This window comes from Lepidochelys kempii, chromosome 10 (assembly GCF_965140285.1).
Source record: "Lepidochelys kempii isolate rLepKem1 chromosome 10, rLepKem1.hap1, whole genome shotgun sequence".
Classification (NCBI taxonomy): domain Eukaryota; kingdom Metazoa; phylum Chordata; order Testudines; family Cheloniidae; genus Lepidochelys; species Lepidochelys kempii.
Genome location: NC_136389.1, coordinates 38422 through 65927, shown reverse-complemented (window position 1 = coordinate 65927; position 27506 = coordinate 38422). Strand labels below are relative to the sequence as shown.

At 41.1% G+C, this 27506-nt stretch overlaps 1 protein-coding gene across 4 annotated transcripts; it reads right to left on the bottom strand.

Moving 5' to 3' along the window:
• Positions 1-158: 158 nt before the first annotated feature.
• On the bottom strand, positions 159-27506 carry UBE2I (ubiquitin conjugating enzyme E2 I). Of its 4 annotated transcripts, none has more exons than XM_073361562.2 (7): positions 27136-27486; positions 17115-17193; positions 16777-16860; positions 7721-7793; positions 3201-3310; positions 2945-3024; positions 159-816 (listed from the first exon to the last, which is right to left on the bottom strand). In XM_073361562.2, exons 2-7 carry the CDS (start codon positions 17178-17180, stop codon positions 753-755), a joined length of 477 nt encoding a protein of 158 aa, XP_073217663.1. In that variant the 5' UTR covers positions 17181-17193; positions 27136-27486; the 3' UTR covers positions 159-752. The 4 variants fall into 4 exon arrangements, with proteins under 4 accessions (XP_073217663.1, XP_073217664.1, XP_073217666.1 ...); XM_073361563.1 differs by lacking the exon at positions 27136-27486 and adding an exon at positions 26397-26761; XM_073361565.2 differs by lacking the exon at positions 16777-16860 and having other exon boundaries at positions 27136-27492.

The window sequence follows — 27506 nt, the reverse complement described above, 5'->3', positions numbered from 1 at the left end:
AAGAGAGTGCGGGGTGGGAATGCTAACAATGAAACAGGCGTACAATATTAGAAGCCTTTATAAAAAGGAAGGGTCATTTAATTTTGCTTTCTGAGACTATATTTAACTGGAAGGCTTTTCTCCTTTTATCATTTCAATGAAGATAATGAAACAAAAACCTTTATATAAACAGTTTATTTACTCTAAACAGCAACACAGACAAAACGCCATATAAACACAAAAGGAAGTGATGCAGAATCAAGATGCTGGCTGACTTTGGATCTCTGAGGCTCTTAAGCAATAACAACCTAGTTTCTGAAAGATAGAAAAACAAATTAAGGGAAGGGAAGGGGGTGGAGGGTATGATTTTTTCATACAGCCAGCTAGAGTCTAAATATAGTTCTAAACATTTTAAAGCATGCCTGCATCAGATAGCAAAGTAACTAGAGATACTAGTGAATTTATAGAAGTATAAAAGTTTATAATTTTACAGCAGTTGAAATACTGACATCAATATTAAAATAAAAGCAAGTTTTACATAACAATCAAAAATACAAAAGACTGAAGGAAGAGACCCTGTATGAAAAAACTGGGGGCAATTCAGCGAATTCAGAACTGTATACAAGTGGCGAATATGGAAAATGGCACACATACGACCCCCTCCCCTAAGTGAATATTAATTGTACATAGCAACATTAGATTTTGCAAAAATTTTGTAAACAAGTTCTTGCCAAACCAATCCCTTCCTTTTTAAGATGCTGTATGACAGGTGCTTATGATGGCGCAAACTTCTTGGCTTGTGCTCGAACCCTCTTTTCATATTCCACTCTGTTTTGGCTGGATATAAAAAAAAAAGTTATTAGACATTTCAGATGTCAATTATGTCAAGCTGCACAATGAATATGAGACCCTCAAATTATTCCTTAAGGCAAGAGAGATTAGGAAAAGATGAAGTATCTTATGTACTCATGACAGTAGGAAAACCCATGACTGAACTGTCCAAAGGGTAAACAGAAAAAAAATCTTGGCTATACCAGCAGCTCACTGTCCAAACACTGCTCATTTAATTAATGAGAGGGTCATTTGCACTGCAGGACCCATTTTGTTTGGAAAGAAGTGACTAGTCTAAACAGGTTGGTAGCCCGGTTAAGACAGAGCTCACTAACATCTGTCCAGTAGGGTATGCTGCAGGAAATAAGAAGATTGTATCTCAGAAGCAAAAGCATTTTGTGGAAGGAGACAAGACATTTACAGAGTTACTCTGTTAGATTCGCCACAGAATAGATGTCTGTGAAAATACCATGACATTTCTATTATTTCATTAAGTGCTCTTCATATACTAACGTATATCATGTTACCTCACCCACCCGTGTCTCTAATATCCTGGGATCAACACGGTTACCACTACACTACATACTAAAGTAATGTCATTTCTTCCAAAGTTTCTCTTACACGTTATATCTCACTGAAGATTTGGTAAATTACAGGGTTTCTCCTCAGGGTCTCACAGCCCTTTCTTCCCACCCTAAAAGTCGGGCAAGAGAAGATGCTGGGCTTAGAAGGCTGTGTATAGATGTGCAGTTTAACTTACTTTCCTATAGCTAAAAGGAAGAAAAAGACAAGATAATTCGTGGAACTGGTACTGGTAGTTTACAACACAGCTACTACTGCAGAACAACTAGCCAGTAGTGAAATAACACAGTACAGCAGAAATCTAAACAAAGCATTGGCATGTGAAGGGAAATTTATTCTTGAACAGGGACATTTAACAGTTCATATAAAAAGGACACCTGTTTATGAAGCACCATGCATTTGGGTACCAGTTTAATAAATGAGCAATTCCAATTCCTCTTGTTTGTTACCCAGGCTCTTAGCATTAGTCTATAGGCAATTAAAAAATTTCTTCCCCTCATGTCTTTTGGTTCCTCGATTCATTTTGTTTTCAACATCTCAATTTTCTGCCACCTGAGTGCTCATGTCTTCCTTTTTCCACCATCTCCTTTTGCTATCAGTTTAACCTCCTCCTGACTATTCTAGCTAGTCTGTCCCCAAGGAGATTGGTCCCTCCTCTACTGAGGTGGAAGTCATCCAAGCTATGCAGCCGCCTCTTCCCACAGAAGGTGGAACAATGTTCTGCAAAGAAAGCTCTCCATCCTGCACCACTTACTAGCCAGCAATTCACTTTCAGAATCTTCTGCCCTCTGTGTTTCTTTGCTTATGGGACAGGAAGGATCTCAGAGAAGATTGCTTAGACAATCAGAGATGTTCTTTCTTATCTTTAAGATTTCACAGCTTAGCCCTACACTACTTTTCAAACGGATAACCTCATTGCATCCAATGCCATGTCATTCTGACAAAGTTCCAGCTGTCACCACCCATAAGTCCACTTCTCACTAAGATCTCCATACTCTTTCCTATGCTGCCCCATATACACTGCACAAACTCCCCCAAAATAACTGTAAACCCACTAATTTAAGACCAAAATGGCTACAGAACCCCCCAGTTCATTACAGTTAGGAATGTAATGAGGAATGATTGTGCATGTAGCTACTGTACAGGACTTGTTAACTCATCCGTCCTCTCCCTTGCCTCTACACATTAATTTCACCCAACTGTTATGTCTTGTTAACCTAGAATTGTGAACTCTTTAGGGGCAAGGACTCTTTACATATCTGTACAGCACAATGGGACTTTGATTCCTCATTAGGGCCTCTATATGCTACTGTATTAACTTGCCTTGCTATCACTGGACCTTCAACCTTAACTTTGAAGTTAGTTGGTTGTTTTGTTGAGGTTACAGCATAGAACTAAACATCTCTACATAAAGCAGACCCAGAAATTATTTTCTAGAAGCTGCTTTACCTGTCTCACCATCAATCACACAAATGGAGACCCAGGGTTTACAAACAGCTATAGGCCAGTCAAGGTGTTTGTTACATAAATAAATAAAAATCCAGCTACTAACCAGTAAATTGTGTAAGCCTCTGCTTGAGCTGGGTCTTGAATATTTGGTTCATTTAGAAGTTCTTGTATTCCTAACAAGATCTGTATAAGAAAACATGGAAAAAAATAATTTATGTAAATATTACTATGAAACGTATACAATTCAGAACTTCTATAAATAAAATGTAGAATTGTGCACAAGACATTTGAGAATCACACAAAAGTTAAGCTGACAAAGCAAGCAAAGGTGTACAGTTTTAACAGAAGAATGTTTTGACCTGTTTAATTGTGATTGCTGGCCTCCAATCCTTATCCTCCTCTAAGATGGAGAGGCACACTGTGCCTGAAGGATACACATTTGGGTGGAATAATGGTGGTTCAAATTTACCTAAGGAAGAAAAGAGTTCTTTATGTGCAAATCTAAGATTTTGAACCAAGTTTCATTAAATCAGAACATATAAAAAGTCGACTTCTAGTAAAGCTGGCCATTTCCCCTATACCACAAGGCAACCAATCTCCCATTGTCACAATCCCATTCAGAAAATCCATGAAGTTTTTCTGCAGTGCAGTTACCTTTAGTTCTCCCTCCTTCGATGGGTCTACTTGTATCTCCACGCCAGATCTCAGTCACATTACTGATTATGTTAATCAATCCAGGCCAAAATATGTTCTGAATGAACAATATTACCTATTATTCATGCTAAGATAGGAGGATTTCATTAATGCTAAATGACACTAAGTGCAGTGAAAATGTACAGGGGATCACTTATTACTTAAAAGAACTCTGTACAGAGCAGCTCACCCAAACCTTTACTGCTTCCTCCCAGAGCTAAGATCCCACCACTGCTATGAAATACGGTGGACTGAAAGAGTATCCTGGATAATATTTAACACACAACACTCTTTATATGTTTAAATTGCTGTATGAACACTAATAGGCACTGACATGAGGAGGAGCACAACAAACATCCTGCTTTGAAATACAGTTCCCAAAACAAGCACTGCCACAAGCAACAGCTCTTACACCAGAGGACAGTTTCTCTTGCTATTTCACCAAGCTCTATTCAGAGTAGTTTTGTGATGGTCTGGGCCCAAAAAGTAATACTACTTATATCAACACTCCACACTCCTTCATAAAATAATGAAGCACATCCACTCAGATGACCACATCTATACATTTTCACCACCTACTCCCCCCATTCTTTGCAAGTGTTACATTAAAGAGACATTTATAATACCTTTAAAAAGTCTCCTTACTAAAAGTTTGTCTATTTTAAGTTTCCATCTTTTTTTTTTTGTTTCATTTTATCTATGTACAAGACCAATAACTGCATTCAGAATACAACAGTGAATTTTAAATTAAGCTTAAATTATATTTAAATCAGGACATTTCTATTCCATTTAGGTTGTACAATCAATTTTGTCCCTAAAATTAAATTGTGTTTAATATCTCTGTTGCCTTTGTAAGGACTTAAAAACAAAGTGGAAGATGACTGATTCTGTAGCAAGACAGTTTCAGAAATATTCCCTAGCTTTAAAATGAGGAATTCCATTAATACTGGCAGAATTTTTCAAGCCAGCTGATATTTCTCCAAATGCCTGCTGTATACTTTTACAAGTGAAAAGAAAGGCTCTCTGTTATGTCACCAGCATTAAATTGGAGATCAACTGAAGAAAGAGCCTAAACACATCAGATAAATTTCCAAGGTCCTGAAGAAACAGGACAGAAACCTTTAGGTGGCATATTGTACTCTCTCAGGGAGCATCACATTCAATCCATTATCCCAACTAGACATACAAAATGATGGGGTCCAAATTAGCTGTTGCCAGTCACAAAAAAGATCTTGGAGTCGTCATGAATATTTCTCTGAAAACATCTGTTCACTGTGCAGCAGCAGTGAAAAAAGCTAACAGAATGTTGGTAACCATTAGGAAAGGGATAGATAAGACAGAAAATATCATAATGCCTCTATATAAGTCCATGGTATGCCTACACTTGGAATACTGCATACACTTCTGAGCGCCCATCTCAAAAAAGGGATTAGAATTGCAAAGAACAGAGAATGTCAACAAAAAACAACTTCCATATGAGGAGAGATTAAAGAGACAAGGACTGTTCATCCTAGGAAAAAGACCATTGGGGGGGGGAGGTATAATAGATATCTAAAAATCATGAATGCTGTGGAAGAAGTGAATATGGAAGAGTTATTTTCCTTCTCATATAACACAAAAACCAGGGGTGATCCAATGAAATGAATAGGCACTAGGTTTAAAACAAACATAAGGAAGTACTTCCTTCATGCAACCACTCAGTCAACCTGTGGAACTCATTGCCAAGGGATGCTGCGAAGGCCAAACGCATAACTGGATTCCACAAAGAACTGGACAAGTTCATGGAGGATAAGCCAATCAATGGCTACTAGCCAAGAAGGTCAGGATGCAATCTCATGCTCTGGGATGTCTCTACACCTCTGACTGCTAGAAGCTGGGATTGGACCACTTGATAATTGCCCTGTTCTGTTAATTCCTCCTGAAGTACCTGGTACCAGCCACTGTCGGAAGACAGGATGTTGGGCTAGATGAACCACTGGTCTGACCCAGTATGGCCATTCCTATGTTTGAATTGGAAAAACTTAAATCTTGACATCAATGTGAGATAACACATTCCTGCCCCAGATGATGCTAAAGACATCAAAAAGCAACAGCCTTGTTTTTAAAAAGCTGTATGGTAACTTAAATAGATTTGAAAAATAATTTGTTCAAGAAAGCCAGTGATCAGCTAGGGCAACAGAACTCCATAGACAGAGAATATCCATGAATTTTAAAAGACAGTTTTCCTAAAGATTTCCCTAATGGATACTGGAACATTATGATCAGTAGTAGCTATATAGCTATCATAAAGCAGAATGTATTGACTCTACAGCCAGAATACCAGTATTACGAACACCAAAGATAATCATAAATTCAAATGGTTTCTACAGCTTGCAGTAGGATAAAAAATTGCAAAGAAAAAATTATTTATGTAATACGTGTCTTGTACACATATCACATGCAAAAAAATGCCAAATTAATGTTAATGTAATGTTATGATTATGATATCAAATGTTAAAGTGAAAACACTCCAAAAATTATTACTACTACAACACTGCACCAACTGGGTATCTTATAGTACATGGGAACATTTAAGGGAAAGGAACAGAAAAATATGAGGTAGACAACTTTGCTAAGTTAAAAATTGATAGAATAATCCTAACTTTTGAAAGTTTGATCTCCCATCTTTAATATTTAATTAAAACTAGATTTTTAAAAAACAGAATGAAGAAAAATCTGGAGCTAGGTAGCCTGAGAGCTGTTGCTGTATGTCTATTCAGCTTATGGAGGTCTTTCAAAACAAGTATGCACTCGCTACACACACATTCACACTGCTTCCACTTACGTGCTATCCTCTTAACTTAAGGTACTTTTCTATCAAGAATGCACAATACACAATTTTCAGTACAAAACTTAGCAGATGCAACAGTTGTCAGTGACAACTATGCCAAGTTTCAAAATTGAGCCATATTTACTGGAACCATATTAGAAAAAAGTGATCATTAATTAAAAAACCCAATCCCTTTCCCCCTAAAAAACCTCAAGCCAAAAAAACACAAACAAAACCAAAAAAAAACCCACAGATTTTTCCTATCTCCCTGAATTTAAGCAGCTGAACGGCTTTCTTAAACTTTCTAAAGAGGCAAGCCAGGGAAAATTTTATTCTAAAGATGGGTATGTAAACGCACATGAAAATAAGGATTATAACCATTTCAGTTTTAACTATAAAAGGCATTAAACATCCAGGATAATTAATGAAGTGTTATAAAACTTCCACCCTACCATCATAGAATCATAGAATATCAGGGTTGGAAGGGACCTCAGGAGGTCATCTAGTCCAACCCCCTGCTCAAAGCAGGACCAATCCCCAATTAAATCATCCCAGCCAGGGCTTTGTCAAGCCTGACTTAAAAACTTCTAATGAAGGAGATTCTACCACCTCCCAAGGTAACGCATTCCAGTGTTTCACCACCCTCCTAGTGAAAAAGTTTTTCCTAATATCCAACCTAAACCTCCCCCACTGCAACTTGAGACCATTACTCCTTGTCCTGTCATCTTCTACCACTGAGAATAGTCTAGAACCATCCTCTCTGGAACCACCTCTCAGGTAGTTGAAAGCAGCTATCAAATCCCCCCTCATTCTTCTCTTCTGCAGACTAAACAATCCCAGTTCCCTCAGCCTCTCCTCATACGTCATGTGTTCCAGACCCCTAATAATTTTTGTTGCCCTTCGCTGGTCTCTTTCCAATTTATCCACATCCTTCTTGTAGTGTGGGGCCCAAAACTGGACACAGTACTCCAGATGAGGCCTCACCAATGTCGAATAGAGGGGGACGATCACGTCCCTCGATCTGCTCGCTATGCCCCTACTTATACATCCCAAAATGCCATTGGCCTTCTTGGCAACAAGGGCACACTGCTGACTCATATCCAGCTTCTCGTCCACTGTCACCCCTAGGTCCTTTTCCGCAGAACTGCTGCCTAGCCATTCGGGCCCTAGTCTGTAGCTGTGTATTGGGTTCTTCCGTCCTAAGTGCAGGACCCTGCACTTATTCTTATTGAACCTCATCAGATTTCTTTTGGCCCAATCCTCCAATTTGTCCTCCAATTTGTCAGCAGAAAGCAGGTAGTTAGTTTTTCATACAGCAATAAGCACTCAGATTCAACACCATTCTATTAGAAACTGGTATTCTGTCACTTTACTTACATTTTGGGGGTGAGGAGGGATAGTCATCCTTGAAAAGCATCCGTAGTTTAAATAAGCCTCCTTCCCATGGTGTCTGTCAGGAAATTTCAGCAAAGTTAGTTAGATTATGGTAACACCCAAAGTATGCCAAGCACTTTCAAAATAGATGGGGAGTTTATAGTCTAAAGAGAACAGACACAGAAATTAAAGGTGCATGCCAGGGGGAAAAAAAACCATTCAAGCACAACAAATAGGGTTATTACATGACTATCCGCTACACTATATATATTTATTTTAATATTTTTTATAGGATACTTGCCTCTCTGCCTACCTATTGTTAGGTTTTTTAAAAAAACTTTTTTTTTAATTTCCTTCTTTAAAATGTATTTTGTGTTTTAAGGCACTAAGTTAATTTCAATTAACTGTTTCCTAGACTTTGTTTTAAGCAACTGTTCTTCAAAAGTCTCACATTTCTCCCTCAGTATTGTTACTGTGCTATTATTAATATCCCAATCCTAACTAACACTATTATCATTGATAAATCTTCAGTTTCTCACTAAGAATACCCCACCCACCCATGCTTTTAATGACAGTAAGAATGTTGCAATCCAACCTTCACTGCATGCCCTCCCGTGAGGAAAAACCACAAAAGATGAAGCTGCTCTCATCCCGAAGACCAGCATGGGCACACATGGAAAGTTCCAAGAAGGTTGGTGCTGATTATATCAGTCACTGATGGAACAGTGAAGGTATCTTTAGAGGCTGTCTCCTTATGTCTCTCTAGGGTGTTGGAGTCTTTACAGGCCATCCCCCTATGAAGAAGTTGGTTGAGCTACCTGAGTCACATTCCTGTGGTAATAGGGTACCAGGCCACCAGTTTTCTATCTGCTGCCACTGCACCTGGGTTAGTGTGGCCTCTTGTCATTTAGGTAGGAAGTTACTTAGGTATACCCCTTAAGGATGATGAATTAGATACAGACTAGTCATACCACTTCTCACTAAATTTCACAATGGGGGATTACTAAAGGAGTACTCAGGTGCTGCAAAAAGTGGGGTCACTGCTTCAGTAGGGGTTGTCTCCCCATCATGCCAGTCCTGTACCAATGCACTGTGTTGCATTAGGGAACACCATGTAAGATGCAAGACAGTGGCCCTAAATACTTGGTCACTTACAATCCCCCAGTACCTCTGGCACCAGTAAGGGAGCTGCATCATCCTGGGTGAGTTGTAGTTTGGGTGCATGTACTCTACCTCCTTCCTACAGATTCAGGTACAGTACTCTTCAGTTTCTGACCTCTCTCATTGCCAAAGTTCTGCCATTTGCTGAACAGATCACCCACCATGATATCTAAGCACTGAAGTGAGATTTCTGTACCTATTTTACAAGAAATCCCAAAGTTTGTCTGTGGTTGGCGATGTACATTACCATAAAGAAATGTAGCCAACACGGAACTCTAATCATTTGTCAGAAAGACATCTTTCCTGCTACTAGCAGCAATTTATTTAATTGAGTTCATATGGTGAGCTACGATTGGGAATTTATATTTTAAGAGTCAGCAAATCATATGAGATGTTTAAGAGTACAAGTCAGTTTTTAGCATTGCAATAATATCTCACAGCTGCATCGGTGTACCTATTGGGTTCATGTGTATGAACAAGGCAAGTAGTGGTATACAGATACGGTCAAGAAGTTACCTTACATGTAGAGAAGGCACTGACTGAAAAAACCTAAAACTTGCTCTGTCACGTAAGCATGATTTATAAACACTTCAGTTTGCCAATAAGTCAATTAAGACATCTAGTATGAACACATCTGAACTCAACAGGGGACATACTTTATTATTTAAATGCTAACGTGCCTCTGGCCACCAATAAGGTTCAAAATCTCATGATGCTGTACGTCATACAAACATAAGGCAACCCAATCCCTGTCCTCAAGAGCTTGCACTCAAAAGACAAATATCTGACAGAGGGTGGAAGGAAATGGTAAAAGAAACACTATTTTGTTTCCATTGTGAAATCTGATCTAAAAGGGAAAGAATATCAAGAAAGAAATTCTAGAACAAACGGTAAAAGCTAGGAAGGCATTCTGATATTACTCAATCTAGTGAGGGCATAATTATACTTGAGAAGGTGCATTGGGCTTGTCCACACTTGAAACGCTGCAGCAGCACAAGACGGGAGGGGTTCTCCTTATCAGCAGTTAATTCAACTCTCTGAGAGTCGGTAGCTAGGTTAAGAGAAAAATTCCTCCATCAACCTAGCACTGTCTACACTGAGGGTTAGATTGCCTTAACCATGTCGCTCAGGAGGTGTAGATTCTTCCCACACACTTGAGCAACATAGCTGGATCAACTTAACTTTTGAGTATAGACCAGGCCTTTATCTGCTATTATAGGGGATTCTCTTATTTTGGATAACTGATTTACATATTAAGTTGGCAAATCTCATTCACTGAGAGATCTTCCTTCTAGTTTGTATATTTTTATACAAGCATCAAGAACTAATTTTAGGTTTGCAAGTTTGGAAATTCATACCAAGTAAAACCAGATGTCAATTTGATTGCAAAGTAACGTTGAGCAAGTTGTCCAAATACTCAGGTTACTCAGAAGAGATATTTGTCATTAACAGCAGGGTGCTTCAGGATTCCATACTAGATCTAAAGTTTAAATATATTTATTAATTACCTGAAAGAGGATGAGTAATAATGAGGTAGCAAAATTTGCAGGTGACAAATTTATTTTGGTTAGTTAGGATCAGAGAACTATGAAGAACTTCAGAGATACCTAAACAAGTAGGTGAATGGGCAACATGATGGCAAATGAACTTCTATGTCAATAAATATGAAGTAATACCCATTTCGGCGAGAAGAGACTAAATTACTCATACACCTTACAGGATTCTAAATTAACTATTAACTCAGGAAAGAGTCCTGTGCATCACTACAGATAATGAAGACCTCTGCACAATGTGCACCTATAGTCAAAAAAAGAAAAAAAGTGATACTAGGATGTGTAAGGAATGGGATGGAGAATAATACACAGATATTATAATGCCTTTATTATGTCAGCATTATAGTTAAGGTTGCTTCACAGCTTCTGTTTAAAGTTCAACCTAAATCCCCTAAAAACAACATGCTAAGTCGCATTCCTCTGAAATTTGGTGTGCTTCTGGGGGGGGGTTAGTGACCCAAATTCGTGGTCATTTGAGGTAGGGGCTGCAGTGATATAAGACCTGAAAAAAGAAACAGCCACTTTTTAAAAAGTTTCTATGTGGTCTTGTTTTGTCCAGAGCTAGAGAGCAAACTATTGATATACTGTAGGTCAAAATGGTCTCAACCAGTGAAGTTTTACCAAAAGTTGTGCATGGCACCCACTAAACCTTTAGGGGACTCAAACCAGGAAAAGTAGTTAAGCAAACTAAAGGCTTATCTACATTAGCACCTTACAGCACTGCAACTTTCTTGCTCAGGGGTATGAAAACACCTCCCTGAGCGCTGCAAGTTTCAGCGCTGTAACGTGGCAGTGTAGGCTGTGCTCCCAGCGCTGGGAGCTACTCGTGGAGGTAGGGTTTTGTTTTGTTTTTTTTCAGCCGTGACTACACAGCCACATTAAAGTGCTGCTGCGGGAGTGCTTAAACATTGCTAGTGAAGACATGCCCATACATTTTTATGTTATGCATGCAGATACAGGGGGGAAAAAAGCTTGAAGGTTTCCATTCCTACTATTTTATATGCTTTAAATTTGACTCTTGTAAGTGCACTAAAATCTGAACATTTACTCAGATTGCTTTGAAATTTGGTGTGTCTTATGGGGATACAGGGTAGTGTTAGTGATCCAAGCTTGGGGTCATTTGACCAAAGGGTTTCTGAGTTAACCCTCCAAAAAACAGTTTCCTTCTGTTGCTTTGTACCGTTAAACTGACAGGTACTAATGACTGGATGAATTACAGACTTTATTGACATTGATGGCTATGGATTCACCCTTTAATTAATATAATTATGGGTAAAATAAGCATAAACCCCCATCTAAGGAAAAAAAGTTTTGGACTGAGTGGCTGGAGGTTGCTACAATTTGAGAGTCTTGAGTGACAATTTTGTTTTGGATGGAATGTAATCAAAGAATTTTGGGATGAAAAATTAAACATGTGAATGCTTCCTAGGAAAGATGAGGTATTAGGGAGCAGACAAGTGAGGTTTGGGCCTGCAGCAAGGGGAGAAGGGTGATGTGGAAGGGGATAAATGGGGATGGGTGGTAGAAAAGGGGAGAGCTGTTAGGGGCTCAGGGGAGTGGAAGTGTGGGGCTCTGGGAAGGCTGCATGGGGGTGAGTGGCAAGAAAACTGGGGGGAAACAGGGACAGGCGGCATCTGTCAGCTCCACATTCTCCCCTCCCATGTGTGTGCCCAGATCTGGTGAACTCTTGCAGCTTTAGTGAGGTCAGAGACCTCCTCCTTGCCCCCCCATGAGCTGGATTGTGGTGGGCCTTGACCCCCCTCTCCCCTAACAGTGTGTGAGCCCCTTACTACCTGTCTCCTTGTGTGCGCCAGGATCTGGGGGGGCCGGTGCCCACCTACAGTGGTTCAACCCTCCCCCATTTAAGTTGGATTCTGGGGTGTCTGCCCTTTTGGGAGAGTCTCAGGCCCCCTCCCTGTTCCCTATGTGAGCCAGAATCTGGGGAAGTCCTGCTCCTTTGGATGAGGGGCTGAAAACAGGAATCCTTCATGCATTTCATAAGTTCTAAAGCACTCAGGAGGGGAATAGCAAGACCAATGGAGATGAATGGAACAGTTTGCAGGTCTACACTTAAAATGCTGCACCAGCGCAGCTGCACCGCTTCAGTGAAGACTACTACAAGAGAGAGTTTCTCCCATCAGCACAGTTAATCCACCTTCGTGAGAGGTGGTAGCTATGCCAAAGGGCGAAGTCCTCCCATTGACACAGTGCTGGATATTCAGTATAGTGGATTTCACACCCCTGAGCAATATAGTTATACCAATGTACATTTGTAGAGTACAGCGGGCCTCACAGCTATTGTTTCAGATTGTATTCATCTATATGGGGTGTTGCCATTCAGCTGGCAACATCACATTGAAATTAATGCTTCACACCTTTCAGAGCCTCCTGCACTGGAGAGGATGTGTAGAGGAACCCTTTCCCTCCATCATCCCTGTATCCTTCTTGTTTAGAGAATCATACTTTTAAGTGCTCTAAAATGCACATGCTTTACTGGATTTTTCTGAACCTCATGGGAGTTCTGTGCAGGGTGAATGAGCCAAATTTGGGGTCATTTAAACCAGAGGTTCCAGAGACACAAGCCCTAAAAAAAATCAGCTGTTTTTTCAAAATGTTTCTAGATTATTATTTTTTTGGCACAGATCTAGAGCTCAGACTATTGCTGTGATGTGGGTCAAAATAGTCTCAGTCAATTTTTACCCAAGGTACTGCATGGCACCCACTAAGTCTTTGGGGGACCCAAATTGCGAATAGTATTTAAGAAAAAACATTCATTGCTTTCGTAGATGTGCATTTTGGAAGGATTATGTTGTGTGTCTGATAATAAAGAAAAAAAATATTAGGATTTCCATGCATCCACCTTATGCTTGCCTAGGTTGCTCAAGGGACTGTGCCAACACCATTGCTCACAGTGAATACCCTACCACTGAGGTTTCTAGTCCCAACCTTTGTACATCTGTACAATGAATTATTAAATCTTTGTTGCTTACTACAAGCTGTTACAACATAACATTTTTATTTTATTGAGAGGTTTCCAGTGAACACAGCAGAATAGTCAGTCAGTCAGTCAAACCATAATCTTTGTTCTATCAAGTCAGAAGGAGCCAGAGACAAAGGCCTTTGGGGGGGAGGGAGAGGCAAGACTTGGATTGGCTGTTTGAGAAAAAAGTCTATTTTACTAGCCACTGGGGGACAGATGGCAGGGAGTGGAAGTGGCTACTTCCTGGTCTGGGGGCAGATTCATGAGGTGTTTCCAAATACATGCAGTGTGGGGGTTTGGAAGGGACAGTGCAGGTACCTTGACCACGAGGGGGGGGGGGGGGGAAATGTGCTGTTGCCAGTGTGGATTCTGTGTGATTCCTGATTCATAAGATGGCAGAAGTCTGCAGAAGATCAAGGCGTGCGCCACGACATGGGGATTGCTGACTACAGGCTGATTGGCATGGAAAGAGGTGGACTTTGATGGCATCATGTTTTGCCCACTCTGCAGCATCTACCCATTGATTTTAGAGGTTGTGCTCTACCCAACATTGTGGTGATTCACTGGCACCTCACTGTTTCTCAAGATGGGGCACATCGATTGGACAGGGATCAGAGGATCTCTCTCTGACATAAGATTATCAGTAGTTTGGAACAACCACCCTATCTGTGGTTTCTCTCACTGGCCCAGCCACAAACTCCACCCTCCAACCATTCTGAAACAACACTCCACCGTAACATAGTTGTCCTTCGCTACACAAACTACCCAGAAATCAAGTTATAGGTGGGGAGGAAATAATAGCAACAGAAAATCTGTTTATCAGGTAACGGACTCCAGGGAGATGCATTCCCTGCTTATGGGCTGGGGGACCACAGTGACTGAGTCAGGGGCATGGATAGGGAGGTGTGTTTGTTGTGGTGGGAGGGAAAGGGCGGCTGGCTGGCTCAGTATTATGCGAATTGCAGGACATATGTACAACTGTTTAAATGACTATTAACTCCTACCAACAGATCTTTTCCTGTTTAAAAAAAGCTAGGAAAGTCAATGGCAAAAAATGATATTATCGCAGAGTTACAGTAGTTTAGTGGTAAGTCACTCCCTTGCAGAAAGCCGAGTTGAGCAAAGGTTGCCCATGCAACCTTAACTCTGCTCTCTTTCAGCACTGGCCCAATAGACCCCCCCTTAACATACATACCTATACTCTGCCAAGCCCACAGTTGCTGAAATATACAAGCTCTTCAACTCTTTTCACAACCCAATCACTCTCACCCACAGGGTTCCATCTAACACGGTTAAAAGACAAACAGTGGGGGGGAAAGGTTGCCCATGCCACCTTTCTTCTACCCTCTTTGAGTATGCACACATTGAGGCATTGTACACACTGGCCATTGACACTGTAAGATTCCAAAGGTTCCAGATCTGATTGTACACTCAGACACTTGGCCAACTCCCTAGAAAGAATACCACTCAGGTACAATTTAAGAACCATTTCACAGCGTTTTACAACTTACTTACACTTACTCTCAGGATACCATCTCAACATACACTTTCATTTAACCATCACTAAAGCATTAGAATCCTCTCATATTCCACCACCCTACTGACAATATCCTTTGTAATAAAGGCTTTATGCCCTGCTACTGAGATAACCAACAATTCCACCTAGAAATGATGCATATTGCATCCTGAAGGTACATATGTACTCTTCCCTTTCCTCACACACAAGAGGGTGGAAAACAGATCACAATTAGGTCACAAACCTCAAAGTAATCCACAGTTCTCACAAACATACCTCTACCAAGCAGAGCCATTTTTCATCACAGCTACACCGGACACTGACCACAGGGTATGCAAGCAGATAATAAATGCTTAACTACTCTCATATCCCAGCTTGCTACTGACAATACCCTTGTAATAAAACCACATGCCTTGCTAATTATATAATGTACACAATTTTACACTGAAATTATGCATATTGGATCCTAAAAGGTACACATGCACCTCTTCCTTTTGCTCACACACATCTGAGGGTGCAAAATATAGATCTCACACACCTCAAAGTAACCCTCACAAGTTCTCAGAACACAAACACAGCTCTATCAAGTGGCCCTATTACTGTTAGCGTACATACCACCTAATACACTGGCTACACCTGAAGCATATCCAAATTCATATAGGCTACCAGCCCCAAAGGAATAGAAGCAAGGTGGGGTGGGCAAGCACTCCCCCTCCTTTTTTGTCCTTAGCAGTATTAGATGGAATCCTGTGGGTGAGAGTGAATGGGTTGTAAAAGGAGGTGAAGAACTGTAAAAGGAGATGAAGCAACTGTAGGGTTCGCACAGTAAACTATAAGGGCATAATGGGGCATTGTTAAAGGGAACAGAGTTAAAGTTCCATAGGCTACCTTAACAGTGCATTTCCTGTTTTTCACAAGTTTTGAATTTGCTCAACTCATTGTTCTTTAAGGGGATAGCATACTACCAAGCAACCTTAACTCTACATTAGCATAGTTTTTTGCCATGGAATATAAACCAATGGTGCAGTCTCACCTGGAATACTTTGTAAAGTACTGATCACTCTGTCTCAAAAACCATACTGTAGAATTAAAGGAGGTTCAGAGAAGAGTGATGAGAATGATCAAGAACAAGGAAAAACTATGGAGAGAGACTGAAAAGATTGGGATTATTTACCTTAAAAAGGAGATGAATAAGAGGGACATAATAAAAACATCAAATAAAACAACATATAGAGAAGGCAAATAGCGAGCTTCTGCTCTCTCTCTCTCTCATTACAAAAGTACAAGGGGACGCTCAAATTAAAAAGGTGAAAAAGAGAAACTTTTTCATATAACATGTAATAAACTGTGGAAGTCATGCCACAGGATGTCACTGAGGTGAAAATTTTAGCAAGATTCAAAAAGGGTTTGGACATTTATATAGGTAAGAGGTTATAATTAATTATATAGGTTATAATTAACGACAATATTTTGAAAGGGATGTTAATCCTCATGCTTCAGGGCTTAAGTATTAAAGGCTATGTTGAGACAACGCAGGAGGAAGAGGGGAAGATTATCCCATATATGATTACTGTAGACTATTTACACCTTCCTCTGACGCATCTGGTACTGGCCACTGTCACAGACAGGACACTGAACTAGATGGACATTGGGTCTGATCCAATATGGCAGTTCCTATGTGCCTATTCCATGTGGCTTCCAAAGTAGTTCTGGAATTTGATTAAAACTGAACACTTATGTTAAAGTGTATTTCATAAACTGCACTAAAAGTTATTCATGATTTATATCTGTTAAAAATTTGTTAACATTTATCTCCCATGCTGAAAACTAAATTGACAGTAAGTCTTACCCCTTTCTTTCCTGGAATAGCACATTCCCAATTCATGAGATTCATCGTGCCATCTGGATTTTTTGTAGGTACTGCTACAAATCCCTGAATTAAAACAGAAACCCAAAGTAAGACTTCTGAAAGTACATTTAACGCTGATGCAGCATCAAAACATATATTTGTACAATGCAGTCCCTCTCTACCTACACCAACTTGCTTGACATTTCTTCATGTATCAGAGGAGGAGTTTTCAACAGCTGCTTTATAGTTTCATTTCACATTAAAAAAGGACACCAGAACAACACAAGTTCAGTGTGAAGTTGCAGAAGTTAACCACTTGAGAGTACGGTTCTACTTACAAATGGATGGTCTTTTCTCCAAGCTTTCCTCTCCTGTGCAAGTCTGCTGAGGGCGATCCCAGACATGTTCAAAATCCCTCTAAAACAAACAGTTGCCCGTTAGAGCAAATAGAACTCCTCAAGTTAGTCATGCAGTGATGAATGAATACTCTTCAAACTCCACAGATTTTCTTTTTTAACATTTATTAGATGGACTGGCAAACAATTACTTTTTAAGGCTCTACACAGCATAGAAGTTCTGTTAGAAATAGCAGAGCATCTAAGTGAGGGGTTCTCAGGACAAATTTTTTGGCGGCCGCTCTCACACTTTTTCCTAAAATACTTAATTAGCTTTAGGAAAAATAAATATGCACATAGAATCATAGAATCATAGAATATCAGGGTTGGAAGGGACCCCAGAAGGTCATCTAGTCCAACCCCCTGCTCAAAGCAGGACCAATTCCCAGTTAAATCATCCCAGCCAGGGCTTTGTCAAGCCTGACCTTAAAAACCTCTAAGGAAGGAGATTCTACCACCTCCCTAGGTAACGCATTCCAGTGTTTCACCACCCTCTTAGTGAAAAAGTTTTTCCTAATATCCAATCTAAACCTCCCCCACTGCAACTTGAGACCATTACTCCTCGTTCTGTCATCTGCTACCATTGAGAACAGTCTAGAGCCATCCTCTTTGGAACCCCCTTTCAGGTAGTTGAAAGCAGCTATCAAATCCCCCCTCATTCTTCTCTTCTGCAGGCTAAACAATCCCAGCTCCCTCAGCCTCTCCTCATAACTCATGTGTTCCAGTCCCCTAATCATTTTTGTTGCCCTTCGCTGGACTCTCTCCAATTTATCCACATCCTTCTTGAAGTGTGGGGCCCAAAACTGGACACAGTACTCCAGATGAGGCCTCACCAATGTCGAATAGAGGGGAACGATCACGTCCCTCGATCTGCTCGCTATGCCCCTACTTATACATCCCAAAATGCCATTGGCCTTCTTGGCAACAAGGGCACACTGCTGACTCATATCCAGCTTCTCGTCCACTGTCACCCCTAGGTCCTTTTCCGCAGAACTGCTGCCTAGCCATTCGGTCCCTAGTCTGTAACTGTGCATTGGGTTCTTCCGTCCTAAGTGCAGGACCCTGCACTTATCCTTATTGAACCTCATCAGATTCCTTTTGGCCCAATCTTCCAATTGGTCTAGGTCCTTCTGTATCCTATCCCTCCCCTCCAGCGTATCTACCACTCCTCCCAGTTTAGTATCATCCGCAAATTTGCTGAGAGTGCAATCCACACCATCCTCCAGATCATTTATGAAGATATTGAATAAAACCGGCCCCAGGACCGACCCTTGGGGCACTCCACTTGATACCGGCTGCCAACTAGACATGGAGCCATTGATCACTACTCGTTGAGCCCGACAATCTAGCCAGCTTTCTACCCACCTTATAGTGCATTCATCCAGCCCATACTTCCTTAACTTGGTGACAAGAATACTATGGGAGACCGTGTCAAAAGCTTTGCTAATATATATGTCCAAATATATAATATATAATATATATGTCCAAATCATTGTAATTTTTTTATTGCTAGCTAGTAAGTCTGTTGTGAAAAGTGATAGTAACAAACATACAAGTATTGCTTTTTACAGCACATTTACTCAGCCCTGTCAAGCCTCGGGACAAATTAAGCCCTGGAAGGGAGGCATCGGGGGAGGCAGCAGGGGCCAGGAGCAATGGGGTGAGTGGAAGGGAGGCAGTGGGGGGCTGGAGCCCAAAGTCCTGTGGCCAGAGCCTGCTACCCTGCCACTCCAGGGCTGAAGCCAGAAGCCTGACCCCCACCACCCCTGGGAAGGTGGGGAACTCACCGGCTGCCTGATTCTCCAGCATTGTGCCCCAGGTGTCTCCAAAGGGAGGACAGGACCCAGCCCCTGCTGGCGCACCAGCAATCAACACCAAAACAGTACATCCAGGAGCAACAGGGAGGGGCCACTCGCTACTCCCCTCCTCCCACCCCACCCCATAACAGCCCAGAAGGCTGTGGCCACAAGAAAAGTCCACAGTGGCTGCATGTGGCCACATCTGAAAAATGCTGATCTAAGATCAACTTCTCTACACAGGGATGTTTACTGGCCTAATCTCTACCAGTATAGGTTACGCCACTAAATTTCCCCGTATCAACAAGCCTTAAAGTACTAGACTTGAATTAAGTTCAAGAACACTACCTCCACCTTGTGTTTCACAGTTGCATTACATTGGCAAAGGGAATTCAGTAGTAGTTTAACAACTACATTCTGATGCTGTCAGAATAGGATACAACATATACCACACTGCCAGTAGTAAGATAAAGGTTCAGGAACAATAGGGGTTTAAATTTTGAGAGAGCGTGCAAATATTCTGTCTCCCTAAGGAGACCGATGTGGCATTCACTTGCAGAGGAGGACATCTATGCTGCTGATCATGCTTACTGAGCTTCCCTACCAGCAATCCAGAAAGCAGTAGAAAGTAGCCTGTAAACTGCTGCCTGGCTGGGACACAAACTATTCTGCGCAGGAGCAACTAAGATGTCAATCCTATCAAGATCATATCAGTTTCAATCTGATGATACTGCAGTAGTAACCACCAATTAATGGTGAGCAGAAACAGGAGTACAGATGTGAGCCTGTAGAGAAAGAAGCTGGCAGATACACAAGATAGTTGGCCCAAGGTGTCATTTCAGGACACTGGACTTGAGGACCACACTTAATCCTGTCTTTCTGGAAGCAGTACAGACTACTAGAAGCAGGACAATACCGTGGAATCAGGGTCACAAACAAAATGTGCCAAAAAAATTTCAGATCTCAAGCCCAGAAAAAAGAAAAGCAAAGCAGAGATCTATTATTACAAGAGGGAGGAGTGACGCACATTAAGACAATGGAAAAAGAAGAAAGCTTCACACAAAATCCAAGAAGGGAAATATTAGATAATACTTAGTCCTGCCATGAGTGCAGGGGACTGGATTAGATGACCTCTTGAGGTCCCTTCCAGTCCTGCGATTTTATGAAACTAAAGCAGTGATAAACAAGAGAAGGTGGTTTATTTAGACAATTAAATTGGTACCCAAAAGCCCAGGAGTTAATTTATTAAATGGGCAGTAAGAAGCAGCTCATAGAATCTCCTCACAAAAAGTTTTCATTCCCCCAGCTTCATGAACAGTTGCAGGTACTCAGCACCTCAGAAAATCAGGCCAACTTGTTTAATTTCATTTGTGTAAATACATAAACCTGTATGACAGCCAGAGGGCTCTCAACAGTTCCTCTTTCAGTACACAGCATCTCATTAGTCTTCTATTACTAACTGCCATCTATCTAAATAGATGAAGGAATCTATAAAAGGGTTTACAACTACTTTCCTCCTGTTACATTAACAGTCTGGGTATTAATTTAATCAATGTGAATATTTCAAATTCTACAGTCTAAGTTTATTATCGAAAAGCATTTTAACTCCAGTTTATAGAAATCCTCATTTTGAACTTCACACTGGTTCATACTACTTTGCCATACCATCTATAAATTGGAAATTTGTCACCTTCAAAATTATAATATTTTCCCTTTGAGCAACACAAAGAAGGTCCAAAGAGATCTGACACCTACTTCATACAAGTCTTGAATAACAGCATCAAATTAGATTTTGAAGAAACACACACTCACACATTAATGCATTCAATGATATTTCACAACAACTTTCCATCCAGTCCTACTTCTGAGTTTCAGAGTTAGTTTTGCTTGAATGCATATATTCCAGAAATGCCACAAATACAACTTGAAAGCTAACAATTAAATTCATGTTTATACAAAGCTAAATTTCATTAGAAAAAGTGAGATCTGGATAGGGTGAATAGATAAAGTAATAATACTGCTTCCAGAATTCTGCAGTTGGTCTAACTTTCCCTAGAATTAGAAACTAATCACTCATACACAGATTAAGTTAAATGAATATGGTAGAGATATGTATTTGGCTCTTTGCTATGCCAGAACATTTGTGGGGCTAGTTAAATACTGTGCCCAAAGAATACTGTGTGAGCCTCTAATCATTTGTTCTGCTTGTGGAAGCAAAAGCAGATTTCATGGAAAGGATGCTGTGAGAATAGGATACAAGTCACGTTATGAGACCAATACTTTGTTTCAAAACATTTTCTATCATGTTATGAAAGGAATAATTTATTCAGTGTCATTTATAGATGAACACTCATCAATCCCAGAGCAAGAATCAGGAAATATGTGCAGTAGAACCCTGACATATATATTCATATTCAGTAGTTCATTAAAGAGAATGATGGTGAAAGTTTTGTATTGGTTGCAAAGGACACAAAATCACTCAAGATAGTTAAGTCCTAGGCAGACTGGGAAGAATTACAAAGGGATCTCACAAAACTGGGTGACTGGGCAACAAAATGGCAGAAGAAATTCAATGCTGACAAGTGCAAAGCAATGCACATTGGAAAACATAATCCCAACATTACATAAAAAATGTGGGGGGTCTAAATTAGTTGTTACCACTCAAGAAAGACATTGTAGTCATCATGGATAGTTCTCTGAAAACACCTGCTCAATGTCCAGCAGCAGTGAAAAAAGCTAACAGAATGTTAGGAACCATTAGGAAAGAAAGAGATAAGACGACAGAATATATAACGCCACTACATAAATCCATGATACAGCCACACCTCGAGTATTGTATGCAATTCTGCTTGCCCCATCTCAAAAAGATATATTAGAACTGGAAAAAGTACAGAGAAGGGCAACAAAAATTATTAGCAGTATGGAACAACATCCATATGAGGACAGATTAAAAAGACTGGGTCTATTCATCTTAGAAAAGAGATGACTGAGGAGGGAATATTATAGAGGTCTAGAAAATCATGAATGGTGTGGAGAAAATGAATAAGGAAGTTTTATTTACCCATTCACATGACACACAAGCTAGGGGTCACCTAACTAAATTAACTTAAAACAAACATAAGGAACTACTTCTTCACTCAATTCCCAGTGTAACTCGTTGCTAGGGGATGTTGTGAAGGTCAGAAGTATAACTGGGTTTAAAAAAAAAAAAAAAGAATTAAACAAGTTCATGGAGGATATGTCCACCAATGGCTATTAGCCAAGGGGGTCAGGGGCGCAACCCTATGCTCTGAGTCTCCCTAAAACTCTGACTGCTAGAAGCTGGGATTGGACAATAGGAGATGGATCACTCAATAAACTGCCCTGTTCTGTTCTCTCCCTCTGAAGCATCTGACAGTGGCCACTGTCAGAAGACAGGATATTGGGCTAGATGGTCCATATGTCTGACCACATGTGGCCATTTTTAAGCCCTTGCATTTTAATTGTGCAGTCAGCCTCTCTTTCCCTTCAACCACTGAAGAACTTGTAGACTCATTACCAGACAGATACAGCAAGTAGCTGCTGGTCCACACTAATACCATCACTATACAAACTGAGAAAGCGAATTGTGTTTACAACCTAATCGAATATCCCAAGTTATCAGATGCAGAAAAGAGGTAACTGATCAATGTGAACATTTCAAATTCTACAGTCTAAGTTTATTATCGAAAAGCATAACAAACATTAGGAAACATTAAGGGCCAGATTTTGCTCTCAGCTATACAAATGCAGATCCATGAAGTTAACAGATTAAGGCCTGGTCTACACTAGAAAATTAGGTCAATTTAACTACATCAGTCAGGGTTGTGAAAAAATCCCACACCCCTGAATGGCACACTTAAGCCGACCTAAGTCCCCATGTAGAACTCTTCCGTCGACCTAGCTACTGCCTCTCAGGGAGGTGGATTACCTATGCTGATAGGAGAAACCTTCCTGTCAGCATAGGTAGCATCTACACTGAAGTACTGCAGCTGTGCCCCTGTAGCATTTTAAGTGTAGACTAGTCCTAAATTGCACATGTATATGTGAGCAAAGATTCTGGCTTTTCAGACTGCTGTAGCCTACAGAGTACCTACAAGCTATCACCAAACAAGGTTCTCAACAAAACGACTTACTGGACCTTGAGCTACTATCTTTGGTTTAAGGTAAAGTCTCGTGCATCTTTCTGCAGGCTACCTGCCTGTTCCAGCAGCACTGTGCAATGGGCTAGCAAGTTTACAGTGTAAGAAGAAACTGTAGAAAGTTCTCTTCAGATTTCACTGGAACAGAAATTTGACTCATCAGTTTAGCATATTAATCAAGACAAATTCAGACTACTTTCAGAGGGTTTCTACACAATATTGTCTATATTAGTGGTTTAAGTGTTTATACCTCAAGATTAAAATTAAACTAAGTCTTGAGAAGGGCTCCAAAATCCTATTTACATGAAAAAAGTCAAATATATTAGGTTGTATAAGTATATCTACCTATCCCCCACACTCCATGTGGGGTATGGAAATAACTCAGACCTCTCTCACAGAAGCATGGGGAATTAAATTAATATTTGTAAAGCTCTAAATGCTAAGTATAATTACAGAAAAATCAGTTTCCTTTCACATTACTATAATATCAGATCAGTGTTACATGAAAAAGATAAATCACAGCCCTTAAATAGTACAGGATTCTCACCAAGCTATTTCAGCAGTTTAGTCTAGTAGTCAAGTGGTAACATTTTCAAAAGCACCTAAGCGACGTAGAAGCTTAAGTCCCATTTTCAAATAGGACATAAGCACTTAGAAGTAAAAGTTCCACTGAAAGTCACTGGGATTTAGGCTCTTAAGTCACTTGTAAAAAATGCAATATAGGTGCTTTTGAAAATTTTACTAATGTACTAATAGATCGAATGAGGCTAATTATTAGTTGACCTAATTATTTTACAAGAAAGCATGAAGTCCCTTATGCTGTGAATTTACTTTTAAGCTCTAGAATTCATTTCAATCTATACATATCGCTTGGGCTAGAGAATAATCAGAGTATGAAAACCTGAACATGGATTTCATGGCACGTAGCAAGTTTTCTACCTTAAAATCCATTAAAAATTAGCTCAGAAAAATACTACAAATGGATCTACAAATACTATGGTGCTATTATACACTCCTAGATAGAAAATGGACCTCCTTATTTACAGGTTAATGTATATGGTCTGCAGATTTTCAAAGTAATTAGCTAGAAATATGCAGAAACAAGAAATTGAGAAGATTTTGCAGAAAAAAATTAAACCCAATCAAGACAAAAATCTGCCAAATGTGACTTTAGACAAGTTAGTATTTCCTCTCCACCTTTAATCAGAAAAATAGTAAAGTACAACAATATTTGTTGCACAAAATCAAAGAATTCTTGTCTAGTGATTAAGGTGCAAGTATGGAGTCTTTAGATCTGAGTTTTATTCTCAGGTGTGCCATAACAATGGATGACTTTGGGCAAATTATTTACTTAAAGAGACTCAACCCAAGTTTGGCACACAATTTAAATTGATGGGGGAAAGCTTTTATAAAATGTATGCCCAAGAGAATGTTTCCATGTTGTCTCTTTAAACTCCAATAGCAAATTTAAAATTTTAAACATTCCTCTACAGTGTTCAGAGCTCAAGTATCCTAACCACCAAGCCCTGTGAAAATGGCAAAATGTTTTCATACTTAATTGATTTTCATTGTGTACTTCATGTATTTCTTTCCACTTCGACAAGCACTTGTAAACACAGAAAGTAAAACTGGAGATTTTAATTCATTTCAGTTTCAGTAATTTAACCTATCAGTAATATAGGTTAAAAACTTATAATGCAATTGAAATTGACCATTTCATTTTAATCTCTGCCTTTGTTTACTCTTCTGAAAAACTGGGATATGAAAAAATGTAAAATTAACTAAAAACACATTGAAATCCACAGACAGAAACTGCCACAGATGTATAAAGTATTATATGCATTGTGGGGAATTGTCGCATCTAATTTTTAACCCTTTGTTCCAGATTCACAAGCAAGCCAAGAATTGTATTAGAGATCTCATTCTCCTTATTCTCCAGCAGCCTCCCTTTTGAAGTTTAGCAACTTCCCCATGAAATACTCTAGGTATTTAGAGTGCAAACATGAAAAAAAAATAAAGCAGATGAGTAAGGAAACTTGCCATTTTCTTCCTCAGGGTATTTAGAAATCTAGGAAATCATGTTTGTTTGAGGTAGGCCTTTGGCAGCTACTATACTTTCTGGTAACTAACCACTACATGGAATACACTTTAGCACCAGGAAGAACCACTCCAGCATCTCCGAATCCCATCTCCTTTTCCACTAAACCACTCCTCAAAAATAAATCTGTTTCTTGTGTGTTTTCTTTCAGAGTAGCAGTTTTACCTGAAATGCCTGATTTTTCAGTTATAGCTACTAGCTTTTGAGACCATTAGCTGCATAAGAAGTTTCTAGCAATTCCATCTCACATTTCTTAACATCTGGAGTCTTCTCTTTTCCCCATGAGAAGTAAGTGCTGTTAAATTTGATATTTTTTTTTCTAAACTTGGTGAGTTTACTAGTGCTGAATGGAACTGAGCTAGCAGCCATGAAGACTGATGAGGCCTGCAACAGCCACTTGAAAACATAATAAAGAGGTTAGCCTCCACTTCCTATTCAGTTCTTTGCCTCAGAGCACCAACCATGGTGATGATTTTTTGTTATGCTGGTATTTGCCCACTAGGAACTGAACTGAGATGCCCAAACTCATTTCACATAAGACATCAAAAAACAACAGGTAAGATCTGCCTGTCATTAACTATTTTGGCTGAAGCCAAACCCTACATCCAAAAGATGAATTGCTCAATATATCCCATTACTGATCTCCCTGGCTACCCAGCTTGTCCGGTCCAAAGAATCCGTTTGTTCCCTGTGATGCAATGTCTCCAAAGCAGTATCTTTCCTGTGGAAATAGATTTGCATACAGTATTCCAAATACAAATACAAAGGCAAAATACAGGTGCCTGGAATAATTACAGGATCACCATTTTGTTTTACATCCTGGTTACCTTTAACAATTCTTATTTAGCCCACAGCAGAACACTAGTATGAAAGTGTCTAACACAGCTAGTCTTACACACCTACACTTCCTATTTGAGAAGCTAAATATTAGCACACAAGGAAAATACACGTATGAATAATTTGTCCAAAGAGTGAAAACCTTCTGCTTCTGTGAAGAGTAGAGAGCGCCTAAGCATGGGATCCAATCAGAATAATGCTGGACTGACGAAATGCTGGACTGATGCCCTACTAACAGAAAAAGCGTGTGTTTGGCTTTGCCTACATACAGAAGCCCTGAGGTTTATCCACAGTGGAACAGCAAAAGGCAACTCACAGATATTAGCCCTATTACCTTCTTCAGCTCCATAACTTTACTAGGTCTGTAAAACAGTTTTCAAGGCAGTGCTCAGAAACGCCTGCCAGCGTTGCGGTCCCTGCACTCCGTAAGTGGTGCTGGTGTCTCAACAGGCCCTCCTGGTTTATGCTTCACAGTAGGGAGGGACCCAGTGTAAGTCCCTAAGTGGGGCTGAGAGGGGCCGTCTCCCGGTCAGAAATCGCTGGGGGCAGGCGCTACCCTACACAGGCGCGAGAGCGAAGGTACTCCGGGGAGAGCTACTGTACAGGCCACAGGCACTTGCGGCCAGGAGCTCCTCCGGGCAGGGACTCGGCCCGTCCCAGCCCGGTTAGCTGCCCAGACCCTGCCCCTCCGAGTTCCGACAGGGAGAGCCCGAGCTCCGGACCCGCAGGTGGGGAAAGGCGGGCTCCCCAAGGCCCGCCGCGCGCAAGTGCCGCCGGGGCGGGCGGGGGCACAGGCCGCTGGCCCGTCCCCACCCAAGGCTCGCAGGCCAAGGCCCGGCCCGCACCGTGCGCAGGGGGAATGGGGGCCGGCCGGGGCACGTCGGTACTCGGGCCCTGCAGCAGCTCCCCCCTCACACCGCGGGGGGGAGCGACCGGGCCCAGAGAAGGCGGCTCAGGGATCAGGAGAAACCGGAGCCCGAGCACCCCCAAGACCCACTTCCCTGCCCCAGGCTCCGTCACCATTGCAACCTCTGGCCCCGCCGCCCTCAGGCCCTCGCCCGGCCAGGCCTCACCGTGAGCGGCCGCAGCACCCGCGCGTGTCCCGGATTGAGGCAGCGGCGAATGACCCGGATGTTCCCGACTCGGCTCCCCCCCTTTGTCTCTGGTCCGGACTTTCCCTCCCTCCTTGCTCGGTGCGGAGCGCAGCGGCGTGGAATGTCCCTCAGTCCGACCCGTCCGTCCCACTGCGCCGCCGCAGTGTTCCCCTCAATCGGACCCGTCCGGCACACTACACGCATCTTCCTGACACAGGGCCGTGAGGTGGCCAATACAGCGCCAGAACGGAGGCCATTCGGGAAGCTCCGTGTGGCAGTCTCCCTACCTCACTCCACTCTCTTTGTGCTTCGCCTTCCCTGACAGCCCCCGCCGCCGCGCCTGAGCGGAT